Consider the following 15,348-nt stretch of genomic DNA (forward strand, 5'->3'; position numbering starts at 1 on the left):
TGAAACATTATAGACAAAGCAATAACGTATCCATGGAGACAAGGAGCTGGTGGAGCCTCTTCCAGAAAATAAAGTAATGCACTTTTAACCCTGAACCAACGTGTCTTATTGTGAACAAAACTAATCAATATTGCATTCTAGACATTACCTGTGTGATTCTATAATATCGATACATAATATTGGTCCCAACGTACAGGATAGCTTCAAATCCACGCCTTGGCAGAACACACATGGTAATTATGCATGGTTTGCCAGTGTTGAATCTGGGTGTGGTGGGAAAGGAACCTGCAGAAACCGCTGAAACAATCCGGTTTGTCAAAGAGACATCTGCATCTTCCTTTTCTCCTTCCCCCTCAAACTCATCTCGACATTGTGCTTTCTTTTCAAATGGAACTGAGGTGATTGGATTATTTCAGCTCGTCCTGCAACAACACGCGTTTTTTAATTCCCTGCCTGTCCGGGGCCATAATAACCATCACATCACATTGTTCTCCTTGACACCTTGAAGCCGCTCCTGGGAGTGTCCCCGGTGTCGGCCCGTTTCATTGACCTCCTTCTGAGGCGTTTGCTTTAGGTGTCGAGCACTATGACTTCCACGGTGTTGAGTGACAGTGTATATTAAGTGGTGTTGACCGGCCCCGCCCCGCCCCGCTGCCTGCACCTGCCCCGCGAGCTGCCCCCGTCCCGCCCCGGTGAGGTGCGGTCCCGGGGGGTGGAGTGTGCGCGCTGCTCTGGGAACTCTCAGCCCATCTGCATACTTGGCACTTGGCACTTGGCATTGCTACTTGCATTCGTTGCCGCGTTCACATTATTCAGTCAGATCTTCCGTATTCCTCACTTGTCCTTTTTTTTTTGGAAACCCCTTTTACCGCTCCAGGGGCACCCAGAGGTGAAAATGATGGTGGTGGAGCCGCTGAAATCCGCGATGACCATCGGGACCGCGGAGGACACGTCCCTCGCGCTGCCCTCGGACACCACACTGAGCACGGGACCGGCGCGCGTCCTCAGCCAAGTGCACACTATCAAGAGGAGCAAGTCGAAACAAGGGAAGAATGGCCCCGTGACTCCAACATCACCTACAAGTATGTACCTCTCAGTGTCTGATTTCAAACTGCACAATCGTGTTGTCTGTAAACTTGAGGCTTTTTTCCAGTTAATCTGTCTAAAGACTGTTCAAACTACTGTAATGACTGAAGCTGTACTGCAAAAGTCATGATACATATGGTCTGTTTAGGGGTTTTATTCTGTCATATTATTCTGACATGTTGTTTTTGCATGGCCAGATTTGGAATTGAGCCAACAATTGCAGCCATAATAATTACTTTCAAAACTAAATGATGTGTAGTTGTAAAATCTGTTAATGAACTAGTAATTATGAAACTATATACACTGTGAGCTATTCATGCAATAGCTTACGAGACGTGGAGAATAGTTGAATAAGACACAGTATAGTGCAGTTTGAGCAGTGGCTGAACCTGTCTGAGCTGGTGCCTCTGACACTTTCACTGCTTCAGCAAACTGTGACGCAGCTCATAAAGGACACTTCTCCTCATTTAAAGGGGAGTGCTGTGTTTACACATGAGCAGCAACTAATACTATACCACCAACACCATTTACTGTTATATTAGGACACACATGAGCCCTCTGGCAGTGTGAGAATTTGTGTTATTTATGTCATTGTCCCCTTTTTGGGTTGATCATTATTTAGAGATACCTAATCTATGGCTTGGTCTCATTTTAGACCTGGTTTAATCTAGTTTTTGACCATGTTTAGCCCTAATTCAGACCTGATACAGTCGGGGTTTAGATCTGGTTATGCTCGGAAAGCCAAATATGATCGTAGGTGGTGCTTTGTGTGAAAAGTTAGAGAAACGCTGGACGTTACTTTATTAAGACTCATCTGAAGATATTTCTGTATCCTGTATATTTCACACAGCTCATTTTTAAAGGGAACACATAATACTTGACTGAAGTCCTATTGCAAAAACCTTCTATTAATACATTTTTGGATTAATGTTTCCTGTTTCTGATGATAGTAAAGCCCTTGAGTCATGTCTTTTCTCTCGTTATCCAGATCTAACTTCACTGGGGCTGTCAGAGGTTGGGACATTTAAGTTCACACCGTTCAAAGCAAATGGCAACGTTACTCGCTCCAAGTCTGCTATGACAACCAGCAACAAATCGGTAATCTTTTTATTATATATATTCACCATATTTGATTTGCATGCATATTATTTCATACTGTATAATATTGGTATCAACAAATGCATGCTGTATATTCACGCTGATTACTGTGGCTTTTTAAATGTTGGAACTGATGTAAAATGACATTTACTAACAGTTACCTGTTAATTGGTGAGATCCAGTGGTCACAAACAATTTCCCGATAAAAGAGAAATCACACTGTGTTAACGTGAGGCTTAATAGAAATGTAGAGTTGTTGTGGGAATGAAGAGTAACCATGGTGTCACTGTTTGGCAGTTGATAGAATAACAGTTGGTCTCAATTTGTCATTTCCTTTACATTGTTTTGTAGCAGCAACAGACTAAAATATGGGGGCAATACATATTTAATGTTTTAAAATATGACACAGTACGATGAAATCACACAAAACCTCAAATGAATCCATTTTGAACTGCTCCCACTGCTGCCTCCTCTGGTGGACCAATGACAGGCAGTACTGTGGTTTGGAGCCGTAATCAAAGGGCCAAATTAACCTAAACAAACTCTATTGCATCAGAAATTCAGAAGTATTCCTTAAAAACAAAAGGCCAAGAGAAGCACTTTGTACATTTGTGGATGGGAAAGGGCTTTTCAACTGGATTTAGCAAAGTTTGATTTATAACCAAATCAGCTCAACGTATTCAACTGATTATTATTACTTTATCTCAGTTCTTAGTGTCTGGTCTGTGATTATAGGACTTATTTTATCATACAGAGCAACCTGACATCTTTAATTTGAATCTCTAAAAGTCAAAAGGAGTTCAAACCTTCGCTTCCTGCTCCAGATTTCTCCGAATGATAGTATAGACTCCATTAATGTGTTTAATCACCGTTGGTATCTGCCCTGGACTGACCTGAGCCACTGACAGGAGCTCGAGGCATGTCTCAGCTGTGTGAGCAGTCGACATAGTAAATACTGCAGAATGTCAAAACCTTCTACATGTCATCACAATATCCTGGGGGCAGCAGTGGCTCAGTGGTTAGAGCTCTTCTTCAGTTCTTAGTATTAGTATTATTACAAATTGTGCTTGGTGGAGTTTGCCAAGCAGTTTCTTGGTAACGCTTCGGGATGACTCAGACATCGAATTAACTAAACACAAATTACACGATGCAGGATGTTGTGACTATAATTGTACAGGTTTGCCCGGTGCTAGGTCCAAACAGAAAGCTCTCTCTGACAGACAAACCACTGTGCCAAAGCCCATCAAGCTGGAAATATTATGTTTCCATGGTGTGAGGCTTGTTTGGTGTATTATGTGGCATTCATTCTCTGTCGACTCCAGAGAGAAAGTCTTTTGTGCGCTTTGTCTGAGAGTGAATTCCTGTGTCTTGGTTTACAGGGGGTCTTCTTTGAGAACCGCTCTGCTGGAAAATGGGTTATCTACTTTCTCAGTTGCTGAAAAGCTCAAAGCAGCAGTGTCAAACATGGCCCCGGACGTTTTAATCTGGCCCGCCGAGCGTTCCTAGTTTATATTGTTTCATTTCCGATAGATATATAGCGTTTTTCTATCACTAGAACTACACGCCCCACAATCCTTTGCAGCCGCGGCCCCTCCCCATGGCTCTAGTCCCTCCCCCGCGCTGCTCAACGCTGCTGGCGCAAGTGCGGAGGGCTGAGAAGGGAAAGAGACGTGTGGTTTTGTGGACACTAGAGCTTTTTGTGGACATTAGAGCTCACATTAGAGCTTTTTGTGGACATTAGAGCTCACATTAGAGCTTTTTGTGGACATTAGAGCTTTTTGTGGACATTAGAGCTCACATTAGAGCTTTTTGTGGACATTAGAGCTCACATTAGAGCTTTTTGTGGACATTAGAGCTCACATTAGAGCTTTTTGTGGACATTAGAGCTTTTTGTGGACATTAGAGCTCACATTAGAGCTTTTTGTGGACATTAGAGCTCACATTAGAGCTTTTTGTGGACATTAGAGCTCACATTAGAGCTTTTTGTGGACATTAGAGCTTTTTGTGGACATTAGAGCTCACATTAGAGCTTTTTGTGGACATTAGAGCTCACATTAGAGCTTTTTGTGGACATTAGAGCTCACATTAGAGCTTTTTGTGGACATTAGAGCTCACATTAGAGCTTTTTGTGGACATTAGAGCTTTTTGTGGACATTAGAGCTCACATTAGAGCTTTTTGTGGACATTAGAGCTTTTTGTGGACATTAGAGCTCACATTAGAGCTTTTTGTGGACATTAGAGCTTTTTGTGGACATTAGAGCTCACATTAGAGCTTTTTGTGGACATTAGAGCTCACATTAGAGCTTTTTGTGGACATTAGAGCTCACATTAGAGCTTTTTGTGGGCATTAGAGCTTTTTGTGGACATTAGAGCTCACATTAGAGCTTTTTGTGGACATTAGAGCTTTTTGTGGACATTAGAGCTCACATTAGAGCTTTTTGGACATTAGAGCTGTGCTAAAAACAGTGCTAATGTCAAATGTTGAGCAAACAACACCCAAACAAGTGCAAACCAGGACAGATCAGGGGCAAAATAGGTCAAAACACAGGTCAGTGTAATAAAGTATGAAGGTGACAGAGTAAAGCTGCTGTGAGCACTCATTTCATTCACTACTTGAATAATTCGCCACAAACTAAGATTAAACTAGTGAGCTCATATTGAGTCTGAGCAGCAACATCGACGTGTCTGTGATATGAACATTTCATATCAGAAATCATATCACAAGTGCATGAATATGGATTCACTCTTTCACCTGCTGCAGATTTGCACAACCGTGTCCACATATAACTATTACTAGGTTCTATAAAGCTATTTATTTATTATTATTTATTTTTTACGTTATGTTCGGCCCAAAATGAGTTATAGGCATTTGCAGTGGCATTTGTGTTGTTTTTCTGCACGTCACTTCATCTGGATAGTAGGATCATTGCATGTTCTGTTTTGTGAGTTCAGATGGCCTCTCAGATGGCCTCTCGGTACCGCACACTGTCCACTAAGTCGACTGGGGGCAGATTCATCAGCTCCTCTGGCGCGTTCGAGCAGCAGATTGGTGCCACTAACTGGCTCCAGACTCAGCCCAACGGACTGAAGCCCAGCCGAAGTGACCCTGCACTGGCACATCCTCTGTCTGTGGCCCCTCAGTCTAATGGCATGGTGAGGCTTATTACAAATACCAATAAATGCTTAAATATTTAGTGGCCAAGTTTGTCAAGTACCATTGTCATTCATTCCACCTCTGAATATGTCAAATCAAACAAATTTCCTTTCAATGGAACCATCAGTTTGAGGGTTTCTAACTTATGTGTTTTATAGCAAGCCAAAGGCCAGACTGCATCCCAGCAGACGAGGGGGAACAGAAACAGCACATACTCTGTAACCAACGGCGCTCAGATGATCTCCACCCAGACACGCCCAGGGCGCCCTCCATCTGCTCAGTCTAATAACGAGTCCAAAATCATCAAAACCACTACGACAGAGCAGAAAACAATGTGTGTATTAACTGTATGACGTTGTTTGCCCCTGTTAGACAGTTGTGTAACTGTTAACCTTGTGTCTTTTGGCCTTTTTAAGCTTTGGGAATGGTGTTAATACATCAGAAATTACCCTGAAGGAGGCTGTGGAATTTCTGTCTCGTCAAGAAAATAATTTTCAACAATTTGGAGCTACTTTTATCCAAAATAGTACCTTCAGAGGAAACCAAGCCAAACAGGAGGTACCACATTCACTCATTACTCACTCATACGTTTTCTATTTTCATATGTGGCTTTTGAAAGGCCATTTTAACCTAACAAACATCTCCAGACCTGCCTTGATGAGGACAGGAGAATGTATAATGACTTGGCTTCGTCTTTGATTGTAATTTAATGTGGTGTCGATCTGCTGCCACACCTTAAACACTAAATCTTAAATATGTATCCATTGTTTTAGGTTTCCCAGCTTGGTGGTATTCCCCCTCTTGTCGGCTTGTTGCGAAGTGACAACCCCGAGGTGTGCCAGGCTGCTGCCGGGGCCCTTAGGAATCTGGTGTTCCAAAACCAGGCCAACAAACAGGAGGTACAGTCCTGTGAAGGCGTCGGGAAAGCACTGCAGCTTCTCAAGGAAACAAACTCCACAGAGACACAGAAGCAAATCACAGGTAAATGTCTAAACTGCTGTCATAGTGAAAATAATAAATACGCTTTTCATATCCCGGTTTAGTTTTTATTAGTCCTGAGATGAACCGGTTTCAAAAAGTTTGGCTTGGTTTTGTGCTTGCTCGCTCATCTAGTTTAGACATGATTAGATCTAGCGTGGAGCTGTTCTGTACCTATAGAATCTTTACCGTATTTTTCGGACTATAAGTCACACCAACAAAAAAAAAGCATAATAGAGAAGAAAAAAACACGTATAAGTTGCACTGGAGTATGAAATGCAGTTGCAAGTGTGAAAATAACAAAGAATATCACATATAAGTCGCTCCGGAGTATAAGTATAAGTGTAAGTATATAAGTATACGTCGCACCCCAGCCAAAACTATGAAAAAAGTGTGACTTATAGTCCAGAAAATACGGTAGGTTAGTTTGCTGTTGTTACCGGAAAGCATCATGTTGTCTGTGCTGGGAAAGTTGATGAGTGACTGCTGTATTGTTGTGTTTGTTGTGTTTAGGCCTCCTTTGGAACCTGTCCTCTTCAGATGAGCTCAAGTCAGAACTTATTGCCACAGCACTGCCTGTTTTGACTGCCCATGTGATAGTGCCATTCACCTGCTGGTCAGACAGCACTGCCAACAACAACATCCACCCGGAAGTCTTCTACAACGCCACAGGCTGCTTGAGGTAAGCACCGGCACAAAAAACTCTTCAGATAAATTAGACCGCAGAGGTGAACATTTCATTATTTTATTGAATTGTAAAACCACACTTGGAGGAATTTAAAATTATGAAATTTTAAGATGTGACACAAAGGCAGGCCAACGTTTTGCAGTAATTAGTTTGGAAAGCAACAGACTTCAGGGAGTTCGAGGACTACAAACATGTTCAAACATGATGAAAACTAATACACTACATTTGATCATTTGTTTTTATTATCATACTTCTGTTTCTGTACCTCATTTGTGGCGCAACACTGGAATAATCCCATTGTGTGAAAAATAATGGTTATTTTATTTGATCAGATTGAGAATGACTCTTGGATGAAGTCGAAACATTCAGAGTCCAGACGATACAATGGATTTTTTCTACAATATTTGATTGTATCTTATTGTCAGCTGCCTTTCCTCTTTTATTCACTGCAAAAAGTACTAGAGGAAAAAATCCCGTTTGGGCAACTTCACCTGTAAATAAATTTCACTTGGAAGTAAGACAGTGTGCAGGGTTTTCCCCTCTAGTACTTTTAGCATACATTTGATATCTATTCACTGCAAAAAGGAAATAATAGAAAACATGTATGGATTAAATCCTGCTCCACAGAGCAGTGTATTCACTCTGCAGTGTGAGCTGGAGGTAAGAAGCCTGTTAGTCACCGTAATGATCCACCCGCACTTATCCAGGGCTGGGTTTTCCTTACATAAACTTCTAATCAGTGCTGTTTAACACACAGACACACAACAATCAAATTTTCATCCTCCAATGTTTGTACTCCTAACTCTAATCTATCGCACTCGACTCTAGCTCTCACAAACCCTTCAAACCACATGCTTGGTCCACGGTCCATCCAGACCAGAACCTCCCGCCACAAGAACAGTTTCTTTCCTTCTGTCGTTGGACTCGTGAACACTTTTAAACACTGTCACTTCATCCATAATCTAATCACCCACTGCACTCTTCACGTTCTGCACTATATATGTCAATTCAACTATACATTTGGTTTACATAGTAAGCCTACTTTTATTTTGATTCTACAGCAGATTTAAATAGTTTTTCTTTAACACATGCCCTTTTTGATTTTATACAGGTTGTTTAATTATTGTTCATTGTTTTATGTAGCAAAGAATCACCAAAGCAAGTTGGCTATGTTTGTGAATTAAGTTCACTGGCAATGGCCATAAACCCTTTGTGATTCTGATTCTTTTACTGACAGAGGATTGGCCCTCTTGATTATAAAATCCCTTGTTAGTACATTTTGTGGCGACAGTAGCTCAGTGGCCCATTAGGTCAGCGGTGCAATCACTGCCTCAGGTGCCTCAGGTGAATACTGCTATTGTGTCCTCGGCACTTTCACTCACATATTTGTACTCTGACTCTGAGGGCGAGGTGTGCTGAGAGCCTGGAAGGTAGAAAAGCGCTCTTTAAGTGTGACCATGTATTCAGTTGGATTGTTTCATATCAGTGCAGTCCAGTGCTTCCTGCAGTAGTTAATGTTTATTTCACTCAACTGTTTAGGAACTTGAGCTGTGCCCAGAAAGAGGAAAGGGATGCTATGAGATCATGCCCTAGTCTAATCGACGCTCTGATCAGCTACACTCAGTCCTGTGTGGCAGAGGAGAACCCAGACGACAAGGTAAACCGCTCAAATATCACCTGCAATTTATGTCGATACGTGGTCACTATGTGTAATCTCTTGTAATAAGACAGATGCTACTCATTCACTGCATTTGCATGTGTAGTGTAAAGTAAATGTGTATATACTGTATGTTACGTTTTGGTGCATGCGGTGGATGTTTTGAGCGCGGTGCCAGGGTTCACTCTGGCTGAGGCCACGCCTTGTTTACACAGTTTGAAATGCTTGGATACGGTTCGTGATTAGGCTGAATCTGAATGCAGGAAAGTCTAGACGTTACTACTTAAGTGTCAAGTGAAGCGTTTATGCATGAATCTGTAATCTAGTAGTTGAAATTAATCCTGGACAATTGGATATGTAGCTAAATTGGATCAGCAACTTGCACAACTATTTCTTCTGATGTTCTGTAATGATGGTTGGTTACCATAAGTTAATATGTTGGGAAGAAGAGCTAGTAATTCAGGTGTGTATGATTTGTAAACGCACTCATTTTCTCCTCAGTCTGTGGAGAACTGTGCATGTATTCTCCATAATTTGACCTACCAACTGGAGGCTGAGGCCCCGGAGTGCTTCTCTCATTACTACCGTAAAGAAACGGACCAGAAGAAATCCCCCACCACAACGGGATGCTTCAGTCCCAAGAGCAGCAAAGTCCAAAAAGAAGTAAGAAGAAGTAACAAGTATTCACAGGGCTCTCAAGTGTTTTAGATCAGGGCTTGGCGTGAGTTTTTATTTTTTTGTGGGCAGATGTTTGAGTGTGGGCAGATGTTTGAGTGTGAGCAGATGTTTGAGTGTGGGCAGATGTTTGAGTGTGGGCAGATGTTTGAGTGTGAGCAGATGTTTGAGTGTGGGCAGATGTTTGAGTGTGGGCAGATGTTTGAGTGTGGGCAGATGTTTGAGTGTGAGCAGATGTTTGAGTGTGGGCAGATGTTTGAATGTGGGCAGATGTTTGAGTGTGAGCAGATGTTTGAGTGTGAGCAGATGTTTGAGCGTGAGCAGATGTTTGAGCGTGAGCAGATGTTTGAGCGTGAGCAGATGTTTGAGTGTGAGCAGATGTTTGAGTGTGAGCAGATGTTTGAGTGTGGGCAGATGTTTGAGTGTGAGCAGATGTTTGAGTGTGGGCAGATGTTTGAGTGTGAGCAGATGTTTGAGCGTGAGCAGATGTTTGAGTGTGGGCAGATGTTTGAGTGTGGGCAGATGTTTGAGTGTGGGCAGATGTTTGAGTGTGGGCAGATGTTTGAGTGTGGGCAGATGTTTGAGTGTGGGCAGATGTTTGAGTGAAAGCAGATGTTTGAGTGTGGGCAGATGTTTGAGTGTGGGCAGATGTTTGAGTGTGGGCAGATGTTTGAGTGTGGGCAGATGTTTGAGTGTGGGCAGATGTTTGAGTGTGGGCAGATGTTTGAGTGAGAGCAGATGTTTGAGTGTGAGCAGATGTTTGAGTGTGGGCAGATGTTTGAGTGTGGGCAGATGTTTGAGTGTGGGCAGATGTTTGAGTGTGGGCAGATGTTTGAGTGTGAGCAGATGTTTGAGTGTGGGCAGATGTTTGAGTGTGGGCAGATGTTTGAGTGTGGGCAGATGTTTGAGTGTGGGCAGATGTTTGAATGTGGGCAGATGTTTGAGTGTGAGCAGATGTTTGAGTGTGAGCAGATGTTTGAGCGTGAGCAGATGTTTGAGCGTGAGCAGATGTTTGAGCGTGAGCAGATGTTTGAGCGTGAGCAGATGTTTGAGCGTGGGCAGATGTTTGAGTGTGAGCAGATGTTTGAGTGTGGGCAGATGTTTGAGTGTGGGCAGATGTTTGAGTGTGGGCAGATGTTTGAGTGTGGGCAGATGTTTGAGTGTGAGCAGATGTTTGAGTGTGAGCAGATGTTTGAGTGTGGGCAGATGTTTGAGTGTGGGCAGATGTTTGAGTGTGGGCAGATGTTTGAGTGTGGGCAGATGTTTGAATGTGGGCAGATGTTTGAGTGTGAGCAGATGTTTGAGTGTGAGCAGATGTTTGAGCGTGAGCAGATGTTTGAGCGTGAGCAGATGTTTGAGCGTGAGCAGATGTTTGAGCGTGAGCAGATGTTTGAGCGTGGGCAGATGTTTGAGCGTGGGCAGATGTTTGAGCGTGAGCAGATGTTTGAGTGTGGGCAGATGTTTGAGTGTGGGCAGATGTTTGAGTGAAAGCAGATGTTTGAGTGTGGGCAGATGTTTGAGTGTGGGCAGATGTTTGAGTGTGGGCAGATGTTTGAGTGTGGGCAGATGTTTGAGTGTGGGCAGATGTTTGAGTGTGGGCAGATGTTTGAGTGTGAGCAGATGTTTGAGTGTGAGCAGATGTTTGAGTGTGAGCAGATGTTTGAGTGTGGGCAGATGTTGAGGTGAAATGTGTGCATGATGGAGGTGAAAAGCGTGCGTGATGGTGATGGAGGTGAAATGCGTGCGTGATGGTGATGGAGGTGAAATGCGTGCGTGATGGTGATGGAGGTGAAATGCGTGCGTGATGGTGATGGAGGTGAAATGCGTGCGTGATGGTGATGGAGGTGAAATGCGTGCGTGATGGTGATGGAGGTGAAATGCGTGCGTGATGGTGATGGAGGTGAAATGCGTGCGTGATGGTGATGGAGGTGAAATGCGTGCGTGATGGTGATGGAGGTGAAATGCGTGATATAACTATCTCTCCTCTTCTGTCTTCAGTTTTCATTTGATAATAAACCTGACAGCGCCCCTTCAGGCGTGATGTGTTTAAGCCATTCCAAAACCATGCAGACGTATCTATCTCTGTTGGGCTCGTCCCAGAAAGATGGCACTCTGGAAGCCTGCTGCGGCGCCCTGCAGAACCTGACGGCCGGCCGGGACCTGGTCAGTACAAAGGCTCTTTGTGTGTTACATGTGAATAATTTACAGAGAATGAAGGCTTGAGCTGAGATAACTCACTCTTTATCTCCAGATCTGGTTTTACACTCTTGCTTTTGCACTGCTAAGGATGTGATGTACTAATATAAGTGGCTTTGTTGTAGGGGTCTGCTGCCATGAGTCAACTTCTGGTTCAGAAGTTTGGGGTCTTGCAGTATATGGCTCCTTTAATGAAATCGCGTAGTCAGAGCCTGCAGAAGACGGCTTTTTCTTTACTGAGCAACTTGTCTAGAACCAGCTGGCTCCAGTCATCTATGGGTAAGGGCAGTTCAGTTTGTTAAGATGGAAATAATCCACACAATCCTATTTAAACATTGTTTTTTTGTATTGTATCGTGTTTATTTTAGCCAAGCAGATGCTCCCTGAGCTCACAGGCAATCTTATCAGTGGACCTCGCAAGATGGGAACATCTGATGAAACGACTGCCTCTGTGTGTAACACGGTGCAGAGCCTGATGTCGGCAGACTCCGAGACGGGAAAGAAGTCACTCAGCAAAGACTTAATATCAGCAGTGGCTGACCTCAGTGAAGACAAGTGAGTCTAACCGGAGTGAATTACTCTTTATCTTGTTTAAGTTTCTAAAATGCATGTAACCATAACCCATGTATTTTATAGAAATAAGCTTAAGATGTCTTTTGTAAATCACCTTTACTTCACTTACTACACATAGTTACATAACAGCTGAGTTAGTACTCCTTGCTCAGCGAACTCACAGTACACAGTTGAAGTTTTGAGTATTCTTATGCCAGAGTCATAATTTATATCTTATAAACTTGCTTTTTCTCAGTGCATACCCCAAAAGCAGCAAAGCAGCAGCTCTTCTGCTCTACAGTTTATGGAACGAAAAGAGTCTTCAGGGAACTGTTAAAAAGGTATGCGCACATTGTGTAGGATTCACCTCAACCATAAAGTATTACGTTGTTGACCCTCTTAAAAGAGTAGGTGTTTTTATTATATTCAGCCACTTTTCTCCATCAGAGGGCAGCTGCCCCAAGACTTGATTGACTACAAAAACAAGAATCCAGGTAGACTGGTTCTGAGCCTCTGAGGATACTCGATTATGTGGGAGAGAAAGATATACACGCACATTAGGTAGAAGATAATTATTCGGACTTGTCCTGACTTGGTGGATAAGGATATGAGCACGTTAAAAGCGTTATCAGCTCATCACAGAGAAATGCTGGGAAAACATATTCTCTCTATTAAGGAGTGCTGTTGTGTTACTGTGTGACAAAGTGTGACACATCTTAACACCATTCTGTCATTCACAGCTGGGTTTTACCAAAAACCTTTTTGTCAATGAAAACACAACAGCAGCTCATAAGTCTGTGCAAGTCATCGACTGATTCAGCTGGATGTGTGAGCAGTGCCTTGGTCTGGAAGGTAGGATCAGACTTAACCAAGAACATTTACTTTGAAAAGAACCAACTGTATTTTCTAACTCTTGATGTTTGTGCAAGCTCAGCCCTTCTGGATGGTTTAATAACTGCATTGTAATATACTATGTAAATATAATGTTCAAATGTAATGTGCACCATTACTAACAACCCCAAGGGGCTTTTGTATTTAATGTGGACAGTTTTAGTCTGTCCAAAAAAGGCATGTGTAGTGTTGTGGTCGAGTGTGTGCCAGAACTTCTAAAGTCAGGTGGTCTCCATACTGTGGTGTTGAGGTGTGAAGAGCCCCACAGGTATTACCGTGTCACAAACCTCAGAAAGGGGTGTGTGGCCCTGACTGAGGCTGTGCAGCTAATAGCATTTGTATGATTGAAGCTTCAGGTGGACTACATGCTACAGATAAAGAGTATACTTCAGTTCAGAGATGAAACCTTTCTAGTTCTCGATTGACCCAGCCTTGGGCCGCAGTTACTTTGTTACTTGGTTTACAGATTTTTAAATGAAATATATTGAACAGGCGGGCGAAATATAAATGTAATTTCAATTTCAAAAGATTTTTTCTTCCTTGTTTACCCAAAACGCACCACGGGAGGAGGGGGGGAGCCGCGACGCGCAGGAGCGTGTAAAAGTAGATTTAGCGAGTTTTGCATCAGTAGAACAGACGCTTCTAAGTGTGCAGCCTTAGTCACGGCAAAACGCGCTGTAAAAAATGTGGTAACCGGGTTTAAAATGTGTATTTGCGATATAAATTTGTTAGCGCTGCGCCTAGCAGACAAGGAAACGGGCAGACTCACGCAGGATTTTGACGAAAAGTTGCTTCACGCGCTCTTATCTTTTGACCTAATACCGCTTTTTATATTTCATTTAACTCTATTTTGCGTTGACGGCGGTACTTTATAAAAAAAAATGATAATTTATTTTATTTATATTGTAGAAACCAATAATTTAAGTGCGGCGGATCCGTAAACCAAGTATTAAATAACTAAGGCCTTAGCTTAATTTGTCTTATTTGTCTTATTTCCTCTACAACGCCGCATCCTCATAATGACCACTGTAGTGTGTCGACATAGACTAAGATCGGTCTGATTCACTGTTGACTCTAAACGAGACTTCATACTGGATTCGTCTAGACTCTGAATGTGACTCCGACTCACACGTTTGAACAGTTATCCTCGGCACTCTGATCCCAGTAGAATTCAAGGCGTCCCCCGCTGAGGCCTGGACACTGGTGGTGGTGGTGGTGGTGGAGTAAAGTGGGCGATGAGAGGAGGAGATGCTGAGGATGGGCTGGAGGCAGGTTCTTGCGGTTGTGGGTGTCGATGGGGGAAACTGTGACGATGGCTGGGTGCAGAGGAGGCGCGGCGGGGAGGAGTGACTCGAATACAGACCCTGCTTTTACACGATTTCTCCGTGCGTGTAAACGAAGTGAGTGATGAAGGCTGAGGGGCAGTTGAGCTCTGGGGACGAGGTGGAGGTTGGTGGGGGCTGCAGTCAGGTCTTCCAGGCTGAATTTACGCTTCGCTCCATTTCCAGTGTATGGTTTTTTTTTTTTAATGTACTTTACGTGATTTTGTATTAGGTATAGCAGTTTTATTTCCAACTCACAATTCATATACATGGTAATAGCAGTAACATTGTCAGCTTCATTGTTTCAGTTGTTGTTATTCAGTTGGTTATGGATCAGCTCTTTCAATCTACATTCGGTTGATAGATTATGCTTTTTTATCATGTTTATCATGTCATTTTACTAATGAAGTTATCTTATTTGTCTTCTTATCAGATGTTGTATTTTGAAAACAGAGTTACACAAGTTAATCAAATACATGTTTACAGTGAAACTTTCATACAACTTGTTAGGTCAAATTTTGATTAAACATTGACAGAAACACTTAAACTGCTTAAAATTGCTTACAATGCATTTGCGTTTGTATATGTCATGTATAGTGAAGAGGATTCCCTGGCACAAGTCTGTACATTGTTTTTATGTGATGTATTGTGTAAACCTCTGTTCACAAAAACATTGTATGACCCTAAAGGGTACGTTCAAGTGTGAACGTGCCCTTAAGTATGATACTCTCATATGTAACACAGTACTACAGAAATGGTATAAACATTACTTATAATAATAAACTGAGCAATACCTTCAAGCAGAGTCCTTGTTTGTGAATACCCTTTATTTTTCCAGACATGTATGAAGCTACCTTTATTTCATTAAAATAGTTTACTGATTATTATTGCATTTACAAGTTTATGTTTTGACTGTTTTCTTTAATGAATTGGGTAAATAAATTGGTGCAGACATTTTCAAATGAGTCAGAAGAAGTAACTGCACACTAGAGTCAGATGAATACAGGATTGTGTTCCTGGATTAAGGATTTGTGGGCGAGTCATGTCTTTG

The 15,348-nt window shown here is 42.5% G+C and overlaps 1 protein-coding gene across 1 annotated transcript; it reads left to right on the top strand.

Moving 5' to 3' along the window:
• Positions 1 to 871: 871 nt before the first annotated feature.
• Positions 872 to 15,072, top strand: pkp1a (plakophilin 1a). The gene is made up of 14 exons (XM_072449858.1): positions 872 to 1,082; positions 2,075 to 2,184; positions 5,137 to 5,337; positions 5,497 to 5,672; positions 5,755 to 5,896; positions 6,112 to 6,319; positions 6,830 to 6,998; positions 8,544 to 8,661; positions 9,163 to 9,324; positions 11,335 to 11,499; positions 11,658 to 11,811; positions 11,901 to 12,087; positions 12,341 to 12,425; positions 12,825 to 15,072. Exons 1-14 carry the CDS (start codon positions 896 to 898, stop codon positions 12,897 to 12,899), a joined length of 2,139 nt encoding a protein of 712 aa, XP_072305959.1. The 5' UTR covers positions 872 to 895; the 3' UTR covers positions 12,900 to 15,072.
• Positions 15,073 to 15,348: the final 276 nt, after the last annotated feature.

The sequence above is a fragment of the Eucyclogobius newberryi genome, unplaced genomic scaffold, assembly GCF_026437365.1.
Source record: "Eucyclogobius newberryi isolate DKJ021-1_F unplaced genomic scaffold, fEucNew1.0.hap1 SCAF_17, whole genome shotgun sequence".
NCBI lineage: Eukaryota > Metazoa > Chordata > Actinopteri > Gobiiformes > Gobiidae > Eucyclogobius > Eucyclogobius newberryi.